We start from the raw sequence: 19,922 nt of genomic DNA on the forward strand, positions 1-19,922 counted from the left end.
CCGACATTTGCAGGGATTTCATGCATTTTCTGTGCTGATTTTGGGTAAAAATCAGTGAATTTCTTTTTGTTTTTGCAAAACCTGCTGTGTAGACCCCTTTTGCGCAGACGTCACAGTTACGTCACGGCGAGCTGGAGGCAAAACAAAGTGAAAACTGGAGGCGGCCAATACAAACCAGCACAGATTCGGCTACATATTAAGGAGCTTAAATTACTTTTATTATTATTAAATATCATCTTATTGTGTTGTTTGGTGCAAGTATCAATGAAAAAATGATATGCTGCATCTGGAATTTTTATTTCTAGAAAATATTCACATCGTTAAAATTGCACCGTAATGTCACTCTTTACATTGTCGTCGTCTCTGCGCTCGCTCGGCAGAACTGTGGATCGTACACACAAGTCTTGTACAGGACCATATAGGCATCTAAAAATGTATATACCCTCAGTTTCTCTTTACGATCGGTTTCTCTGTAAGGTAGGTGTAGAAGTCAGGCCACTCAACCGAGGTAACGTAACGTTAAACCTGTCAGATCGTCCATGCATTGAGTGACCGTGTTGTCGGCTACGGGTCGGCCAATCTGGTTCCGTCCATTAAAAATAACTTTTGGAAATAACAATCGCGGTCCCGGACACTGAGTGACCTTACACATTAAAATAAAATCGGATTTTCTCCAGTCATTGTTAAAAAACATGCTAACAATACTTGCTATAGCGTTAGTGAAGCGGCCAGAGGGATCGTTCTGCCTCCACCGAAGCTCCACCCACTATAAACGTCACCGTGTTTACCAACTGAAAAGGGGTCTATAGATTTGGTGCTGGTCACTGGAACTATTGGGATGTCACATAACACACAGCAGACAGGGGAAAAAATATGAATAAATAATTATTATTATCATTTTTATTTAAATAATAGTAAATAACTTGTTTGTCTGACCTATTAGAGTTGGAGCGAAGTGCTCAATTATCTCATTAAATATTTTAAAAATAAGCATGGAAGGGGCACTTTTCATAATTGATATATAATAACCCTGGTGAACTATATGAATGCTAGATGTTACAACTTTATGTACATTTGTGGCATGATTTTTGTTGACACAGGATGACATGTGGTATGTGTTAGTTTTCTATGCAACTGTGGCGGTTGAAGTTTGTTTTCCTCCTGTGAAAAATAAATCAGTGACAATGAGCAGTGCTGATGTTCTTTACATCCAACCCCAGCTGGAGCCTTATAGAAGGAGAGAGCGGTTAATCTCCTCTGATTCCAACACTGCAGGGCTGCAACCATTTCTGTGCGACTCATTCTGTTTGTTGTGTGGTGTTAATGGCTTTAAAGGGGAGCGGTGTTGCGCTTTTCTGTGTCGCGACCAGCTGAAGCGATCAGGTCTGTGTTTCAGTGCGCAGGGCTCTGGTCTCTTGGGTAATCTTGGTGCCGGTGGTTTGCTGAGCTGAAGACTTTGACATTAGAGCTAATGTAACAGTGAGCGATTGCTTTGGCACCTCGAAGCGGTGTGGAGCTTTTTGTAAGACCAGCGAGAAATATGATTTGGAAAGCCATTTTAAACTTTATTTTCCCCACAGACGTGTGTGTCAGTAAACACACTAGCTCCACTTTGTCTTCGTAAAAAATTGTGAGTGAATAAAGGGGATGTTCACACTATGGCTGGGTGATATATCTTAGAAATTGTCGATTTTCTATTGAGCTTGATTATCTTTTTTTTTTTTTGAATGGCTTTTTTTTCCCCCCAGTCATGGCATTTGAAACAAACAGCTTGATCCCCTAATAATAAAAAAATAATTAAGCAATATCACATAAGCAATGTGTTGTTGTTCTATGAGCACAGCTGTGATTCATTCATCCACAGGCTGGGTGTCACAGGTAATTAAGCTATGCTGATATTCACACCAACAGCACAATTGTGAATTTCATTTGACTTTTATGCAATTTAATAATAAAAGCAGAAGTTAGTTTTTCTAAAAGACGTCGCTTTGGCTCAATTCTCTAACGAGATGTCACATATTTTACATTGTTACGGTCTTCCCAGTCTGTTTGTTGTGCTCTGTTTAGTTCTTGTCTCTATGAAGCCCGTCCTTCTGAAAATTGAAAAATGTGCTCTGATTGGTCAGCTGGACCAGTGTATTGTGATTGGTCAACCCCTTTCTCAATATCGATATCTCAATATCTCACATGACATATGTTATGAATATGAAGGAAGTTTTATGCATGTTTATGACAACTGTCATTAAGTGTCATTCGCTCAGTTATGTCATTTTTAATGCAAATATGACATTGTTTGAGATGTCTTTGTCATGACACCTTGACATAAACCAATACATCATAACCTGTCAGTGTCTTTGTCATGACAACATGACATTACTAAGGCCCCGTCCACACTACTGCGTTTTTGTTTAAAAACGGAGAATTAAAACTAATACGATCTCCGTCCACACCAGCGTTTTATCTGCGTATTAGAAACGATCTCCGTCCACATTAAAACGACTGAAAACGCAGATTACGTGACCATTCACCAACACTGGGCATGCGCGTGCCGGTGTAAACAGTGAATGACGAATCAGGGAAGGATGCGTCATGACTGATAACACCCAATCATAGAGCCAAGCGTCAGCCTCTGCGCCAGCGTTTCTAAAGTTTTCCGTTTTGTATGGTTTTGTCTCGTCCACACTAAAACGCACTCCGGAGATTCAAAACGCAAAACGCAGCTGTAGCGTTTCTAAACTTCTCCGTTTTAGGTCTTCGTTTTTCCCGTTTTAGTGTGGACGGGAGGTGCAAACGTAGCAAAAGGTCTCCGTTTTTAAACGAAAACGCAGTAGTGTGGACGGGGCCTAAGACAACACAACCTGTCATAAACATGACATAGCAGATTATCAAACTTAAGAGACCACTTAGCTTTATTAGTTAACATTACTTTAAACAGTCAGGTGGTTGGTTTTGACATTGGCTGTCATGAGGCCAATATAACATTTTAAGGTCACGGAAAATATTCATGATGCAGTTAATACGGCCTCATGACAGCCAATGTCAAAACCAACCACCTGACAGTTTAACCTAATTTTATGTCAAGTTGTCATGACAAAGACACTGACAGGTTATGATGTATTGGTTAATGTCAAGATGCCATAACAAAGACATCTTAAACGATGTCATATTTGCTTTCAAAATGTTATTATTTAGTGAAAGATACAGTTGTCATAAACATGCATAAACCTTACTTCATATTCAAGACATATGTCATGTCATGGTTATGAATGTGTCATGTCAGTCTTATGCACACCCCTTCAAGTAAAGTGTTACCATGTAAGAATGCTACACAAATAAATGTACTGTAAATATGCCAATGTATTTTTATCCTGTGTATTTTCACTGTAAAAGCTCAGTGCGATGCACAATAGCATTAATCTAGAAAAAAACTCACATGCTTGTTTAATATAGTAAGCAGTCAGTGTCAACAAAAAAGTAGAATACAAATCAATTTGTATAAGAAAGCTTTGGTTGACTGACATTTTGACTCACACAATGACAAATTAACTTTTTGATGGCACTGGCCAATTTCCATACACAATAATTGGGGTTTTAATCATGATTTTAATGTTTTTAGTGAGTTACAGTACTATATTTTGCTGAAATGTCATAGATTTGCAATTTCCGATAAAACACTTGTGGCAATTACACTTAAAGTTAAATGTTAAAACTGTTTAAAAAAGAGCAGTAAATTACATTTAAGTCACAATGTTGTTATCAGATTGAACAGATAGTCAAACTAAAGCTTAACAGTAACAATGTAACCTGCTCAAAGTGTCATTGCAAATCCCCATCACTAAATTCACAGATTTGACAGGAACTGCCAAACACAGACAAGCAGAATGAAACAAACAGTAAAAAAAAAGTGCTGTTTGACTGTTAACTGTCAGCTATCAAATCCGAGGACTTGAACTAACTGTTGTATAAATATTTGATATACATCCCTTCACATTTTAGTTTAAGTCAGTATCAAGATTTGAACCATTTCTTAACCCTGGGTTAATGTTCTTATTTGCGTATTTACAGTATGAGGTCAATGGATGCCACTCTATAGACTGGATCAAAGTTTTAAGGCTCCTCCTAAATGAATGTAGCTCTTTTTCTAACATTTTGCTTTTTTTTTTTTTACTTTATGAGGCACCGAGGATGACAGTTGACTTAACTGTGAGGAAGAAGAAACCTCAGACTTTGAAATCAACAGCAGATTTGCCTTTATCTGGAAAGCTCTGGGTTGTTTGGTGGATTTAGGGGTAGGATTTCAAAAGGCTAGATCTTTAAAAATCTCAATTAAAATCTTACGTTTAAGAGCCAACAAAGGAACGACAGTACTATCTAAGCTCAGAGCCCGGATTACCACTCAGTCTGCTGCTCTTCAGAAGCTGCAAAGGAGAAAAAAAAGCCAAAAGTTTCTCTTTTTAACTATTGCAGGATTTCAACCTCAGCAACCTTTCGGTGTCAGGAGTTCTCTTAAAAGAGATAACAATTATATCTAGAAGTGATTTTCCCGAGGGTGTAATGTAATTGCCTGTTTGACCATGGCCTTGCTGTTGTTTCATGGCCTCTTACTTGATGAAAGTCCCAGTGAACATATACGCAATAAAGAGAGCTGGCTATCAATTTCCTGAAATACGAGTTAAATGCTAGACTGTGTAGCTGGGGGAATTAATCAGGGCTCACTCAAAACGCTTTCACACATTTACTGAACTTAACTTCACCAACCCCTCCCTGTTCTTTAATTGAATCTTTCAGTTTCTGGTGCATGTTCTTCATTAGCCTAAAGTGCTCATACAAATCAGGCACCATTTGTATGAGCAGCAAGCTTGAAAAGTTGACGCCCTTATTAAAGTTCACCTAAAACAGTTTTTAATTAAACCTGTATGCTTCTATGTTTTTTTCTTTTCCGTTTTTTTCTGTAAATCCAAAATAAGATTTTGAAGATTTTTTTAAAGTCCCCCTGCAGTCTAAAGTTTGCAAAAAAAGCACCAACGGATTCTTAACACCTCTGTTTGGACATTGTGTTGATGTGCTCAACATGTCGGTTATTGGCTATACAATGATCAGCAATGACATCTTTGATGCTCTTCCCCAAACGCTTGCATAAAGTAGATGCACACGGGAGCGTTTTAAAGCAGGCATCTATCGGCAGATCCCTAATATATCCACTGAAAGACAGATCCACTGATAGACGCTGCTTTCAAACGTTCATTTGTATCTGTGTAAGCGCTCAATGAAGAGCGTCAAAGACAACATGTTTTTGAAGCGTTGATCACAGTCAGAGACATACTGTATGTTAAGTGTGTCAACACAGTAGCCAATCAGAGATGTTTAAAGGTACAATATGTAAGAAATTTGTAATAAAATATCCAAAAATCAATTGCACAGTGTGTGATATTGTGACGCTGTGCGGAGAAATAGTGCTGAGGCTGGGTCCAGATGCAGTGTAGCTTTATTAAACAAACTCAGGAACAGGGTACATAGACTAGAACAAGACTCAGAATCATAAAAGCACCAACGTAACATACATAAATTCAACAACCAACCAAGACAGGACAGAAACACAGGGCTTAAATAATCCAGGACAAACGAGCTAGACAAGATAACAAGGTGGCGTGAGAAATAAGAAACTCCTGGGATAAATACTAGACAGGGAACAACTGATAACGAATTGACAAGACACAAAACCACATCATGACAGATATATTGTACTTACAATATCCCAAAAGTCTCCAAAGATTTTTTTTTTTATTTCAGAGAAATTCCAATTTTAAATACCGTAAAACTTCAAATAATAGCTCGGGCTTTTATTTTCCCAAATCGTCGAACTGCACTGGGTTGTATTTGAGATAGGCGTCTATGTGAGATTTATAATTTAGTGTTGAGATGTTGTTCATTGAGTCTCTAATCTCTAAAAAATCTCCAAATGATCCACGTGAAACTGCGGTCTTCCAACCTTTTACTATCGTGTCAATTTATTTGATTAATGCGCGAGGGAGACAGAGCAAGACAGCGCTTATGTTCTTTGAAGACGTGAGAGTGTGCGCGCACAGCCTGGGTTCTCTCTCTCTCTCTCTCTCTCTCTCCCCCCCTTTCTCTTTCTCTCTCTCTCTCTCTCTCTCTATCTCTCTCTCTCGCTCTCTCTCTCTCTCTCTCCCTATCTTCTACATCACTCACAGATGAAAATAGGCTTTGGCGGGACCAAAATTTGCTTTGACGGCCGCCTAAAAGCGGACGATTTCACAGTTTTAAAAGATTAACAACCCGAAACTAAAAAACAGACCCGGCCTCTGTTTGAGCTCTAGCCACACCAGGCATGAAAAAGAGACAGACGTCTATTTGGGACTCGGCTATTATGTGAAGTTTTACGGTAAGTGGCCGTCCCAAAAAAAAAATGGTGCCTGTCAATTAGGTAATATCCGTGCTTTCCTCTGTTTCCGTTCATACTGCCATAGCCATGACGTAACAATGGCGACAGACATGGACAACTGTGTATTGCGTAACGTTTAGCGGTACGCCGTTCTTGTTTCCTTCAAACATAGACCATGGCAAGCAGACCTTGGGAAAAAAAAGGAGAACTAAAATGAGGATCAGTATCAGCGTGGCGTTTTTGAGATGGCGAGAGCTCCTCCTCCACGACTTATTTGGACTTGACAGAGCTTCACGAATCATGACTTGACAGCTTTATTAGACAGGTGAGGAAATGTACAGAAAACAAATCAATGTTGTATAACGTTAGCTCAACATGATGAAATATTAGAATATGTTCAGTATGTTATTCTAATATTGGTATAGCTTACTGCTAGTTTTGTATAGCAAATGAACTAACATGTAGTGTAACATTATAACTTTCAACACATTTAAATGCTGTTTAGTGTGATAATGTAACGTTAGACTAAGTGAAGCAACGCTACGTTTCCTAACAAGTTTAATTAGTCTAATAAACGGATCTGTGTGAGTAATCCAGCACTTGCGAGTAGTTCGGTACAATTAAATGTCCTTATTTTTTTATATCCGCGGGACTCACATGTGATATCTGTCTCTTTAGCAATCGCGACCTGCTTCATACCACTCTAAAAAAATTGCACTCATCCATAAACATTATTAGATCCATCAGCTTGACAGCAAGTCCCATGATTCAGCTCATCACTGCATCATCAACCTACGACTTTGTTATTGTTGGAAACTGCGCACTCTTGTGGCTTTTTTAAATTTCAGTACAACTCTACTGCAGTGAATAATTGTATCCCTTAAAACTCATATTTGATAATCAAAATGACATATTTAAAGATTTTTTTTTTCTTTGAAAAAAAGTTATTTTTGCTTTAAAATAGCAAGTAACTCTACACCCTTGCATTCATTTAGTCAATGCAGACTCATGAATATGCAAATTAGTCCTCGCCTTCACTCAATATCCCCAGCTCAGACTACCTGATCTACTTGGTCAACTGCAGTAAATGCTTCACAATGGCAAGTGGAAATATTGGTTTAATTCAGCCATACATGTTTGAACTAGAAACTGGTTCAGAAGAAAAAGAGGAAGAGCAAATTATACAGGCAGGTCCTTGAAAGTGCTCAAACGAAAGCAAGAGCATCCTCAGTTAATACTGTAATATAACATTGAAAAAAACAGATTCGGTAAACGCTCCAGTGCGTATTTTTGTTTGCGCTCTGGAAAACATCAAACATTTCTATTCACTATGTGTTTGTGGTGAGCAGTGTTGGTTATCTCTTGAATGTAGTGACCAATCAACCAAGTTTGTGAATGTTCGTTTGAACTAATTCCCTTTCATAGTCACTACGAGTTACGTTGTTGCGACATAAGGGTTACATCTGAAACAAAGAATGATTGAACAATGTTAGTTACTTACAACAGAATTTGCAATCATGCTGTAGTTTCCTAATGACTCTTTTGGAAATGCACACCTAGTGGTTAAAATGGCTTTTAATGGTTCATCCGCTGTATTGGATATGCATCAAAGGGTTCATTAAAACTATGCGAACCATTTCGATTGGCACTGGAGTTTAGTAATTAGGCTAGGGAGTACTTCCTTCCTGTCTGCCTTTGTCAGCCAGTTCATCTGTAATGCTCTGCAAAATGTGTATTTAAAGACCTGCCAACCAAGGTCATCTATCATTTTCTGAATAGTTATTTGTCAGTATTACCAATAAGGCTGTGTATACACTGCCCGGGCCCTACCGCAGCATAATAACATCTATTATGTGGCTAGGAGAGTGGCTGTATCCTTCAGCATGCTACTGGCGACTGTGACCAAAACGAATGCCATTAGCTTGGAGGTGATTGATTTGCTGAGAAGAGATCTTTCATTTCACCCATCACAGAGTTGATGAAAAATAAGAGTTGATTTGAAGGACAAGTAGTAGAGCAGAACTTGGATGGCAAAACCGTTGAATTTTGGCACAGTGAATGTGAGCTCATGGGGGGGGGGGGGGGTTGATCAGCCTGCTCGGCTTCACGAGCTGCAAGCCACTCATCTCGAATGACAAAATTATGTGTCCTTTTCCTCTCGAGCTACATTTGAATAACAGATGTTAAGAGGGACAGTGTGTTGACATTGAACTCCCTGCTATTGAACTCAAAATACGTGTCAAGTACCAGCCCCTTCTTAATGCTGATGGACGGGCAGTTGAGTTTGTGTTGCTCAGTATGCGGTTGGGCACATATGGGCTTCTCTCTTGTCCTCCGCCGGCAGGGGATAACGATAAAGCGCCTTACGCGTATTAATTAAGAGATGGCACCAAATGGCACTGCCATTTCCCTCAGCGTTCCTGAACACAGAGCTCCCCGCTTGAAGGATATGAGCAAATCCACGCTCTGAGTTTTGGTTTTGGAATCATATGACCCCTGATGCCTTTGGGTATTCCAGAATAATTTGCCTGCGTGGTGAAAAGAAAACACTTTGCCTTGCCCTTAATTAAAAGAGAAGGCAAAGCATGTTCAAGAAGTAGAACATCAGAGACCTTGAGGAGGAATAAAAAGAGAATTAATTAACATTTAGAATGGCGCCTAACTAGTCACCCTGCATTGTTCTGAATTTAACTAAATTAGTTAGACGCAAAACATTTGACTTAACCGTTTTTATCAATAAAAATGGACCATATAAGTTTCGGGAATTAGAGAATAAACAAGGCATTTGAACATGTGTCTCCTTTATGACTTAATAATCATCAGTATTTGGTAGAGTATATGGCTTGCTCCTGGTTAAATGGTCTTTATTATGCTTTTAGGTTTCCTACATTATATGACCAACTTGCATGACTTTTCCAGTCATTTGGATTGCAGGATGAGAAACAAATAAAAGATACACTAAAAAAGTATGTTTTGAGGGAAAGGATACAAAAAAACCTCAAGAGATTCTGCTTGCCTAATCTCAGAGGGCAAAGATTTCCATAGTTTTGGAGCCCTATCACCCTATCATCTTAGATGAGTTGGCGGGACAGTTAAAGACCAGGGTCAGAGGAACAGAGATAATACATTGGGATGTAGGGGATTAAGAGTTCTGACAAATATTGAGGAGCCAGACCATGGGTACCATTAGGTACCACCTTATACGTAGGTAAGCATGACAATTTTAAAAATCAACATGAAATCTGACAGGGAGCCATGCAGTGTAAAGATTCCAAAATAGGAGTGATATGATCCCTTGTCTTGTCAGGATTCTGGTGGCAGTATTTTTAACAAACTGTAATTTGCTTAGAGTAGCTTTTGAAACCCCAGCCAGTAAAGTAATTAACTTTTCAGTCACTGGAAATGACAACATAGGAAATGACAACACAACGTAGTCTGGCAATGTTTCTAGATGAAAAAAAAAATATGTGTTGACAGTGATCTGGACATGAGGATCAAAAGTTAAATTAGCATCAAATATCCCACCCAATTTGTTTTACACTTTTGTTTAAAATTCTAAAATAGAGCCATCCACAATTAAAGTGAATGTAAGCGCTTGCGGAGATGGAGCAGCGATCAATCCGCTCTGATCACAGTGGTGCGCTTCACCATGAAACACACTGTCCATATACTTAAACACAGTAAGACTGATTAATCTCAAACACAAACAAGCACACAACAAACACTCACTTTACACAAACAATCGGCTCTTTCTCGCACACTTTCAAATATCACCCATGCTACTGTGGTAAATTTATTCAAAGCACAGATAAAAAATTTCGTAGCATGTGCTGTTGTTTTAACCTATGTCGTGCTGTCATAGTTTGACATTTTAATGTGACTTTAAAGGCCTCGAGTTCTTACAGTTAACACCTACATTTATATGAAAGCAGTTGAGCTACTCTCAAAGCTACTTGTAAGTGGTTTAAGGTGTCACCGTCGGTGTGTGTGCTGGACGTGAAGGACATAGGATACTTAATCCCTTGACAGAAATTACAGTTGAAGAAAAAAAAATGGAGACACTGTGGCACAGTATGAATGTGCAAAATAACTACAGATTAAGTTAATGCATAGGGGGGAGCATGTGTAAGGTTGGGGAAGGCTTTCTTTCGCCTGCTTACACCACAACAGGGTAGCCGCGGAGTCTTAAATGTCTTAAAAAGGTCTTAAATTTCATGTTTCTAAATTAAGGCCTTAAAAAGTCTTAAATTCCGTTGTCCAAGTCTTAATTTTTTTAACGAAGGTCTTAAATTTCATTATACTATATTATAACAGGGTTTCCGCGCGGTAGTAAAAGGTAGTAAATAGAATCTAGGCTACCAAAATTACGGTCCTTGAAAGGTAATAAATGGTAGGAAATGCAATGCAATTTGACTTAAATTTTTTATCACCGCCTTAATATACGAGTTTCCATTTTCTTCCAAAAAAATAAGGCTGTCTATGAAGTAAATGTGTCTTATTAGTGGAATATTAAATGCAATATAGTAACATAACTTAGCTGTGGTGCGCGAGCACTGAAACGCGCAGTGGATTGAACACGCAGCAGTACAGACGCGCGAGCTGGTCGAGCACATCCCTTCAAACAGACATCCGTGGAATGTTTGTAGTTCAGTCGGATGTCAATGGCAAAGAAAATTAAAACGAATCATCTAGCTTATTATTAACGTTAACTGCTGAGAGAGAGGGGGAGAGAGATCGCGCGCGCACTTCTGTTGAATCCTGATCGTTCTCTCAGCACATGTTATTTGGATGAAAACTAAGTCGTATAATATGTAAGTAACATGACCTGTTACCTGATTTATGTAGAACAAGTGGTTCCCTACATTATTGCCGAACGTGTGCAGGTCAAGTAGTTCCATGAACGCAAACATCCAAAGCGCGCGCCCGCGCAAACCAGCGCGTGAATAACGTTTCTGAAAATTGTCTTGCACTTGTACGGACAAATTCAGACAAAATTATGTAAAAACGGCCGTCTTGGCGAGTATCCTAGTAAACAAAAGTTAGTTACATCTCAAGTGAAGGCAGTTAGCCATGTTCAAATAGGGCCGTGTGTTCAGTCTTAAAGGGGCAGCACTTTAATAAACCTGCTACTGTGTTTTCATGTTAACCAAATACCAATTGTCAAGGACAAATAAATTACTCACTGCTCTTGACTAAATAGTCTACCCTATTTCAAATTTACAAAAAAAAAATATATATATAATTATAAATTATAAATACATTATAAATTGTATTTATAATAAATGTATTTTTAATTAAAACATTCATCAGTAATAGTCATTATTGGGATTTGATCTGGTGTTTTACGGCTACATAATGGGTGCGATGTAGGTCTTAATTTTCATTAAAGTGGTCTTAAAAAGGTCTTAAAAAGGTCTTAAATTTGGGCCGATCAAACCTGGGGAAACACTGCACAAGCCTCCGCTGACTGAATTTTCATTTAATTTCATAAACATTCTTTTTTGCAAATATGAACATTTGTTTTAGCAAATAAACAGATGAAAATAAGAGATTCACTGCATTGTATTTGATATTCTTGAAGCTGCTCTGTTGCACTCCATTACGTTTGTTGTTAGGATGATTAAAAGTTCTCTAAGATGGAAAAGCTGCCCATAACTGCTGGCCTAGGATCAGTTTTCTCTGTATGTGTATTATAATATTATATATATATATATATATATATATATATATATATATATATATATATATATATTGGTGAAACCGGTTGACAAACGATCCAGTGCATATCTGTGTCCGCTCTAGAGAGCCGGTTTAAGCTGCAGATGTCCTGATCAGGACAGGATTCGTTCCATATTCTATTTTCTAGTCATCTCCCACCACAGGTGTAATCCAACATTTTGCAAGCTAGGCAACTCGCTCATAATGTAGATACAACTTACTGTATATTTATGCAACGTTGGCATGGCTATCACTTGAATTTACAGCTACAAGTTTTCACGCTAAATAAACGTCACTCGAGAATGATCACGTCTAGCTGATTGGCCAAAAGTGCGTGCATCAAATTTTGTTTATCAAAAAATTAGCCTATAAGATCTAGGGCCAGATTTACGAACTGCTTGCGCCAGCGCCAAACCTCTTTTGGTGTTAAAAAATGTAGGAGGATTTACTGAAGACAGTGAAAAATTTGCGCTGAAAATTCGTGGATAAGTTATTTTTGCGGCTGACCGTATTGCATATGAATTTGTGGGAGTTCAACGCAAAATGCATGGGAGGAGAATATTTATGATTTACAAAGTTTGCTCTCATCAATTTGGTATTTGTGCCACTTTTCCTCCATGGTACGAATTATGTTCTAACCATGAAATATTTTTTTCAAATAGGTTTGTATTGCACGAAATAGCTTCAATCATACAAAAAAAAATGTTGGGGTACTTAGAAAAATGTTGCCAATGAAATGGTACACAATTGAAAAATTGAAAAAAGATTGATATTTTTGGCTAACTCATAATCGCTCTCATCATGAGCTAACTCTGCACTCTTCCTACTTTCTGTTAAATATTGCTGTATTCATTTTCTGAAAAAAAAATATCTATTTGTTATTTATATATATAAATACAACTAGCTATACTATAAACAATTCAAATTAATAAATAACTGCAATCATATTGTTGATGCTACTCTCCGTAAAAATCCCAATGGGGAAATATACATTACTGCAATTCTACTATGGTACAGCATTGCCATATGGCAGCATACCAATTTTTCCACAGTGTTACAGCGTTGCCATATGGAAACATTTATATTTCCTCAATTTACAGTAAAACTAAGTTAGACAAGAGTTGATTTGTGAATAAAAATATATACTTTACTTATCAAATATGCTGAAAAAAATCCCCCTTGAGAAGAGATGTTTAGAAATGAGGTTAATAGAGCAATTTCTGGAGCATTTCAACAGGTGTCTTCCATATGAGGGTGACAATGGGAAAGGGGGGTATTCAAGTGCCATGTGACTTAAAAACAACACATCATTGGCTACCTTTAGGCCTGCCTTTTTTTAATTCCCAAAGTGCAATGTATTGTATTTTTTTTTTTTACTGAATAACAAGGACATTAGTAGAAATTAATTGTTGCCATATGGCAACGCTGTACCATACCGAGTTATTTAACACCCCCCAAAAAGCCTGTCTTAAACCAAATGCTGATTTGCACTCCTCTTGGTAGATTCCATTGGTCATTATGGAAATGATCCGGCTGCACCTGTGTTCTTAATTTGCACATCATCAGATCACAAGCAGAATTATGCTGAATTTACCACTCCCATTGCCACTTTTACAGATTTGTGCTCTAGTAACCTTTAAGTAAAGTGGGCCCTTAGATTTCTGAAAAACACTGAACTAACACAACTGAAGTCCAAATTTTGTCCACCCTCCCAAACAGTTTATACCCTCACAATCAAATTCAAAACCACACGAACTAGCAACACAGCATAAAAGGTTTCTATTTTGCATTACAGCCAATCACAGACATTTCTGTTGATTTCTTGAATGCGAATGGTCAGAGATGTTGAACTGGTAAAACGCAGAGTTTTTTGTGAGAGTTTACTCGCAAATCCTACCATTATAATAAAGTATAGACATTATAATCAAGAGATTCATTGTGCAGTCACCTTCATTTATTTTAAAGAAACTTTGTGAGATCGCCGATTAGGCCTAACTAAAAGTGACAGCTTACGTGCTTAAAGGAAGCGCTCTTTGCGCACTTTCTGCAGTGCCAAATCACGCATTTCTGTAACATAATGACTTTCATATACGAACAATACTGTCAAAATGTACAAAACACACGTAGCCTTCAACGTACACAGCTGCCACCTTTTATTTCGTTTTCTCGCTTAGAAGGTGAAAAGGCGGCAGGCGCGCGCGTGTGCGCCTCGTGCTCAGAGGCGGCGGGGCGGGGGGGTGAAAAGGCGGCAAGCGCGTGAAGGGAGATGAGAGAAGCTCGTGTGCTCGCAGTCGACCGGTGTCAGTAACCAAGCTGTGATCGGTGGTCTCTCTGTGTCCTCTTTTCCTCTTCTTCTCTCTTTCTCTCTCTCTTTCGCAGTCTAATTTAGCAACCGTGGCGCACCAATCTTCCGAAGAACGACTGTAAAGATCAATTCTTGCGTCTCACTGGGATTTTGCTGCATTTCTACCGTTTCTCCTTCAGCATCTTCTCTCCTCTGTGTAACCGCCAGCAGTATCGTCAAACTGAATGTGTCTTGCTCTCTGTGGTAATTTGTTATAATGACCACAGCAAAGGAGTCAAATGTATCGACCAAAGCGGCTCAACAGCAAGATCAGGTACTGAAGTGATTTTTTTTTTTTTTTTTTTTACTGGACAGAGATATTAATTTTAAGAGGTAAATTCCTTTAGTTAATAAATGTGAGTTGATTCAGAAAACTAACAGAAAGTAGCAGTTCAATCTCACGAATTGTTTTAAATGGTTTATGAACACATCAGAAATATTGACGGACGATATATTTTTGACCCTTTTGTCTTCAATGCCGTAGTTTTCTTTACCAGTGATGGTGACTGCGCTACCGTTTTCAAGTTATTAGCTTCAGTCTGCTGGAAATCCATATTGCGTGCACATATTAAGTCTAATAAGCTGACAAAAGCTTGTAAGTCTAACAAAGATTGTTAAAGTTATATATTTTATCTTGACACCAAGTTAACTGATAAAGGCAACCAGACATTAAATGACCTTTACAAATATCATTGTTTTGCTTCCTTTTGCCAGATTTGTTTTTTTTTTTTCATTTGTAGCATAGAACTTATGCTATGCATCTCATTGACTGCCTTCTTTCAAAACATAACTTTTTCTCACAGTAATAAAAATCGTAATGACCAAATAATATGATGATCATAGAAAACATTTTTAACACATATATTCTTGAAATTAATAAATTATAATGAACTCCCCTTTCTATGAGTAAACAGCTTAAATCACATTACTTCTCTCTCTTTTTAAAAAAAATTGGCTTGACTAACCCAACAGTGAATGTCTGTGCTCGATTTCAAGAGTAAGAGTGGAAGCAGGTACAGAAACAGCCACGGGCAATCCTGACTGGAACAAAGTGCAGTGCAGGAAAAGCAGTGTGAAAGGTGGGAGTCCCGCTAGAGACGCCAGAGAGGGGGCAGGTGAACACGTCAAGGGCAGGCAAACTTTGACTATAGGAACGGTAGATCTTCTGTTCTTTCACTATTTCCCAAAGGCAATAATCACCCAAAGAATAAAGTTGAGATTTCCATCTACCCTACATGTATACGTTTAAATATACATCTGCACATGCATTCTGTAATAAGGGACTTTTCTAACATTTGAGCAATTTAAGCTTGAAGTATACCCTTCATGTGCTGTGTGACTCTGCAGATATTATTTAATTCGAAAACCGATGGAATGCAGCTTGAACCCCTTTTAAGTTGACACAGGGTCTTAAAACTCATGTCACTAAATGCTGATAAACAATTAGTCATGATAAAACAGCCGAAATGTGAATCTTTATGTGTACATAGACCAGCAATTAGAAAGTAGTGCAGGTTGAAAACAAGAATATTTCCCGTTTTCCATATTAGAAAGATTGAATATCTCGAATTTTAAATTTCATAACTGTGATCGACTTGCGTGTAATGAGTCAAAAGTAAAACAAACAATATATTGACCTCTGCGGTGTATTTTTTTTGTTGTTTTTTAATTGTCTTCCATTTCTTCAACCTTCCTTTCTCAGCAGATATTGATATGTGACCAATTTGATTATCTGACCTTTAATTAGTTCAGAATACAGAATTGACTGTCTAACATAATGTAATTCATAATATATGGTTTTCATACTGCCATATTTTTTATTTTGGTTTGCAGTTCCATTTAATGGAGAAGGAATAGTATTCTGAAGATAAATGGAGAAAGCTAATGTAGCCTTGTGTGTTTTTTTTTAAGAGTAGTGGAGTGATGCTGCAGCAAAATCTTTAACCATTCATCAATGTTGCCTTTGAGCAATCTCACATAGAGACCTCAACATGCTGACACAGTCATATATTTTTTTTTTCTTGAACTGTTTCCTGTGTATGTGTTACGGGTACGACATTTGTCTGTCCACAGTGAATGCAAAAAATGTGCGGTCACAAAACAACCAATCAGAGACACGTTTCCCATACAACAACGTAACCTGCTGCTTAACCCATGCACGCTTTTCAAAAAACTGGACTTTCATTCTCTCACATTCTAACAGATGTAGAATGAAATTGTTCATTTATGCAAGTAAAAAGATTAGCCCTTTTATTTAACTGAGCGCCTGAGAGAGTTTGTGTTGCCAGACATCATAGTTCCAACAATGTTGCACAACAGTATGACCCCCCTGACCCGTTTGTGCCATATGCAAGTGACCATTTATCTTAAATCATAAACCTGCAAAATCACCATCACTCACAAGACAAATGCAAGCTGCCAGTGGGCGGTGGTTCCAATGGTAGGAAATCAGATTACAGTAGTGTGTCACTTTGAGGTGACAGGCCGATTTTTCTAAATCTCAGCCAAAATGTCTAATGAGTTTAGATGAGCATACAGTTGAGTGGTGCTGGTGTCCAGAATGGATGAATTTAAGTCAGCTCTGTTTCATATTGCTGCAAAAACAAATGTTGGTCTAGGTGCAGATAATGCCTAGCAGTGCTTTTGGGAAACACAGCCTTTATTGTGCTCTTATGCAATGCACTGTAACATAAAATACATTTTTGCATTTGGCAGATGGTTTATCCAAAATGACTTGCATTGCATTTCAAGGTAAACATTCTTTTCAGTTATTGCTTTCCCTGGGAATCAAACCCATGACCTTAGCGTTGGAAGCGCCAACATTGTTTGAGCTACAGGAAAGCCCTATAGAAGAAGAAAATAGAGAACAGAACTTTCACGATTTAGGTAATGCTTCACCAGAAGGCGTGCTTTATGGTTTTAATTAGAGCGATTTGTCATGTCTGTTTTTAAAATTTAACGTCAGGATGTTCATGGTGGATTTTTATGCAGATGAGGAGCAAAATGTGCTGCTTTGTGATGTCGTGGCTAGTTTGGCAAAACCATGAACAAGAATGAAAGAGAAACCTTTCGTCACTTTTACTGCCATCTACATGCAGGCCACACCTCAGACTACATTATTATTATTATTATCATGATTATTTGAAGAATAGTACACAGACCTACAGTAGAGAATATAGATATGCTGTGTACATATGAACATACATTAACATAAACACATTAATTCATACACCCACATGCTTGTCTGTTGCCAGAAGATAGATCCAATTATCTAGTGATGTGTGGCAAATCACACTCTAGGCCAAGAGGAGATACGCACACATACAAACACGTACTATGGTGCACTGATTCGATGGGATGCACACAAACAGCTGAACAAGCCCCTGACCTGCTTGTGCTGTGTGTGAGTGACCATTTATTTCCTTAAATTCATAAACCCTCAAAATCACCATCACTCATAAGACAAATGCCAGCTGCCAGTGGGCGGTGGTGCAAATGGTAGGGTGAAATAAGATTATTATTGTGCGTCACTTTGAGGTGACAGGCAGATTTTTCGAAATCTCTGAAAAATGTCTTTTTATGAGTTTTTATGAGCAAACAGCCGAGTGTTGCTGGTGTCCAGAAGTGATGGGTTTAGGCCAGTCTCTGTTTTATATCAATCGGAAAAACAAATGTGGGTGTATAAACTATTTTTTTTTTTGCTGTGTTCCATGCAGTGTGTAGAAATTCATAATAGTTTTGTACAGGGATGTTAACGATTAATTAGCGATCGATTAATTGCCGATATATGATTTATCTAATTTAGGATATGTTTCTTTGAGTTAAATAACGCCCAAGTTCTCCAGTTTGGAGGTGTTTATTCAGTGCGCACAGCTCAAACAGCAATGCACAACTAATGATCGGGACTGTCATATTAAATAACATGTGAATTGTGAATTCATTGGGTTTAGTTGCTGTTTTCAGCGCCTTGTTCTGGGAAGAGCGTATACATTCTGACAAGCACACATCTGAAGCAGTGGTAATGATGTATTAGTCATTATATTAGTTATTAAATAAGTCATTTAATAAAATTATCAATCACATGAAAACATTTTTACAATCCTACAGCTACTAGCCTTTTATTTATATTAAAAAGCATTGAGAACGTGGTGTTTTAAGCAGCATTTGCTGTCGTGCTTTTGGCTATACCATATTGCAGTATTAGGGCTGACGATTAATCGATAAGTTGATAGTTAATTTAAATGACGAGCAATCATAGGAATTTGTGAAAATTTACATCTTTTGTATAATTTTATTTAAAAGGCAGCTGGTAACATTTTAACTTCATTTGGAAAGATTTCATAAATGCACGTTTGTCATTAGATGTTATCATTTGTTTTCACATGATTTATACAGTATAATAATTGTACAAATTAGAGATGCTTAAAAGATTGTGATCTCGATTCAAATATTTCGCTATTCTCCTGTGCCTAATCACACCAGAACATTTAAATAACTGTTCACACAGCCGCTGACCCAGAGAAAGCATATAAGTACGAAACAGCTTCACAAGCAGTCTTTTCAACACCGTATGGCTATTTCTGTTACAAATATTCTGATGATCACAGAGAAAACTAGGATAAAAGTTTACACTTAAGATATAAACACTGATGTCTATGGTAGTGATTCATAAAGAGCAAATCACCTTTTGAAAGTAACTTGGCGCATCAAAAAACGACTGTATCGTTACAAAATTACACCAGTAGGTGGTGACAAGTGACTGTTTATTTTTTATTGTCAATGAATCATTCAAGTTTTTTTTCTTTTTTCATTACAGTGTGAACATAACAAATCACATGCAATCTGGGCCCGGTTCCCCGATAACGACACTCTTAGCGAGCTAAGAAGACTAAAAAAAAATATCTTACCGAAGTTGTCTATGTTCCTAAGTGTGTTCCCCAAAGTGTCACTTACGTTTGACGTTACAAAGGCGCTGTCCCAAGTAAAGGTGCTGAATTAGTTGGCATCGATTGCTCAGGAATCGATTTTCCACTTCACGCGAAGGTTTATTACGGCGTTAAGAAAGATAACGTTCTATGCAAATTTAAAAAATCCTCAAATTATTCGAGTTACATTTATTTTAACTTTGTTTAAGTTATCAGTAAAATAGAGACTATTAATTAAATTATCAAATTGTGATATGTCAAAATGTTTGTGATGACGATCAAAGCAGAATGTTCACAGAAGCACGAGCCTCGCGGGAATCCCAATGCAAAGTTTACGAGATGCAAGTGGCAAAACTAAACATCTATCAAAGCTCAGCTTCAGGTAGGGGATGTTTACAGGTAAAGATAAAGAGACTGAGAGAAGAAGAACGAGAGAAGGAGATGGAGAGGTAAAGCAATAGCCTATTGCATACTGTGCCCAGAATGAGAATAACTTTATTGCAATGGATTCCTATTTAACACAAATATAGCC

General features: G+C 37.8%; 1 protein-coding gene across 3 annotated transcripts in view; it reads left to right on the forward strand.

Moving 5' to 3' along the window:
- The window catches only part of dpp6a (dipeptidyl peptidase like 6a), a 474,269-nt gene that overhangs the window by 224,703 nt on the left and 229,644 nt on the right, over positions 1-19,922 (forward strand). Inside the window, exon 1 of one of the 3 annotated variants that reach the window (XM_039666635.2) lies at positions 14,357-14,739. The exons of the other annotated variants lie outside the window; for them this stretch is intronic. Within the exon in view, the coding sequence (XP_039522569.1) occupies positions 14,683-14,739 (57 nt within the window). The 5' untranslated portion in view covers positions 14,357-14,682. Of the gene's footprint in view, positions 1-14,356; positions 14,740-19,922 lie in introns of those variants that run through there. 3 annotated transcript variants of the gene reach the window in all.

This window comes from Pimephales promelas, chromosome 22 (assembly GCF_988280905.1).
Source record: "Pimephales promelas chromosome 22, fPimPro1.hap1.1, whole genome shotgun sequence".
Lineage (NCBI taxonomy): Eukaryota > Metazoa > Chordata > Actinopteri > Cypriniformes > Leuciscidae > Pimephales > Pimephales promelas.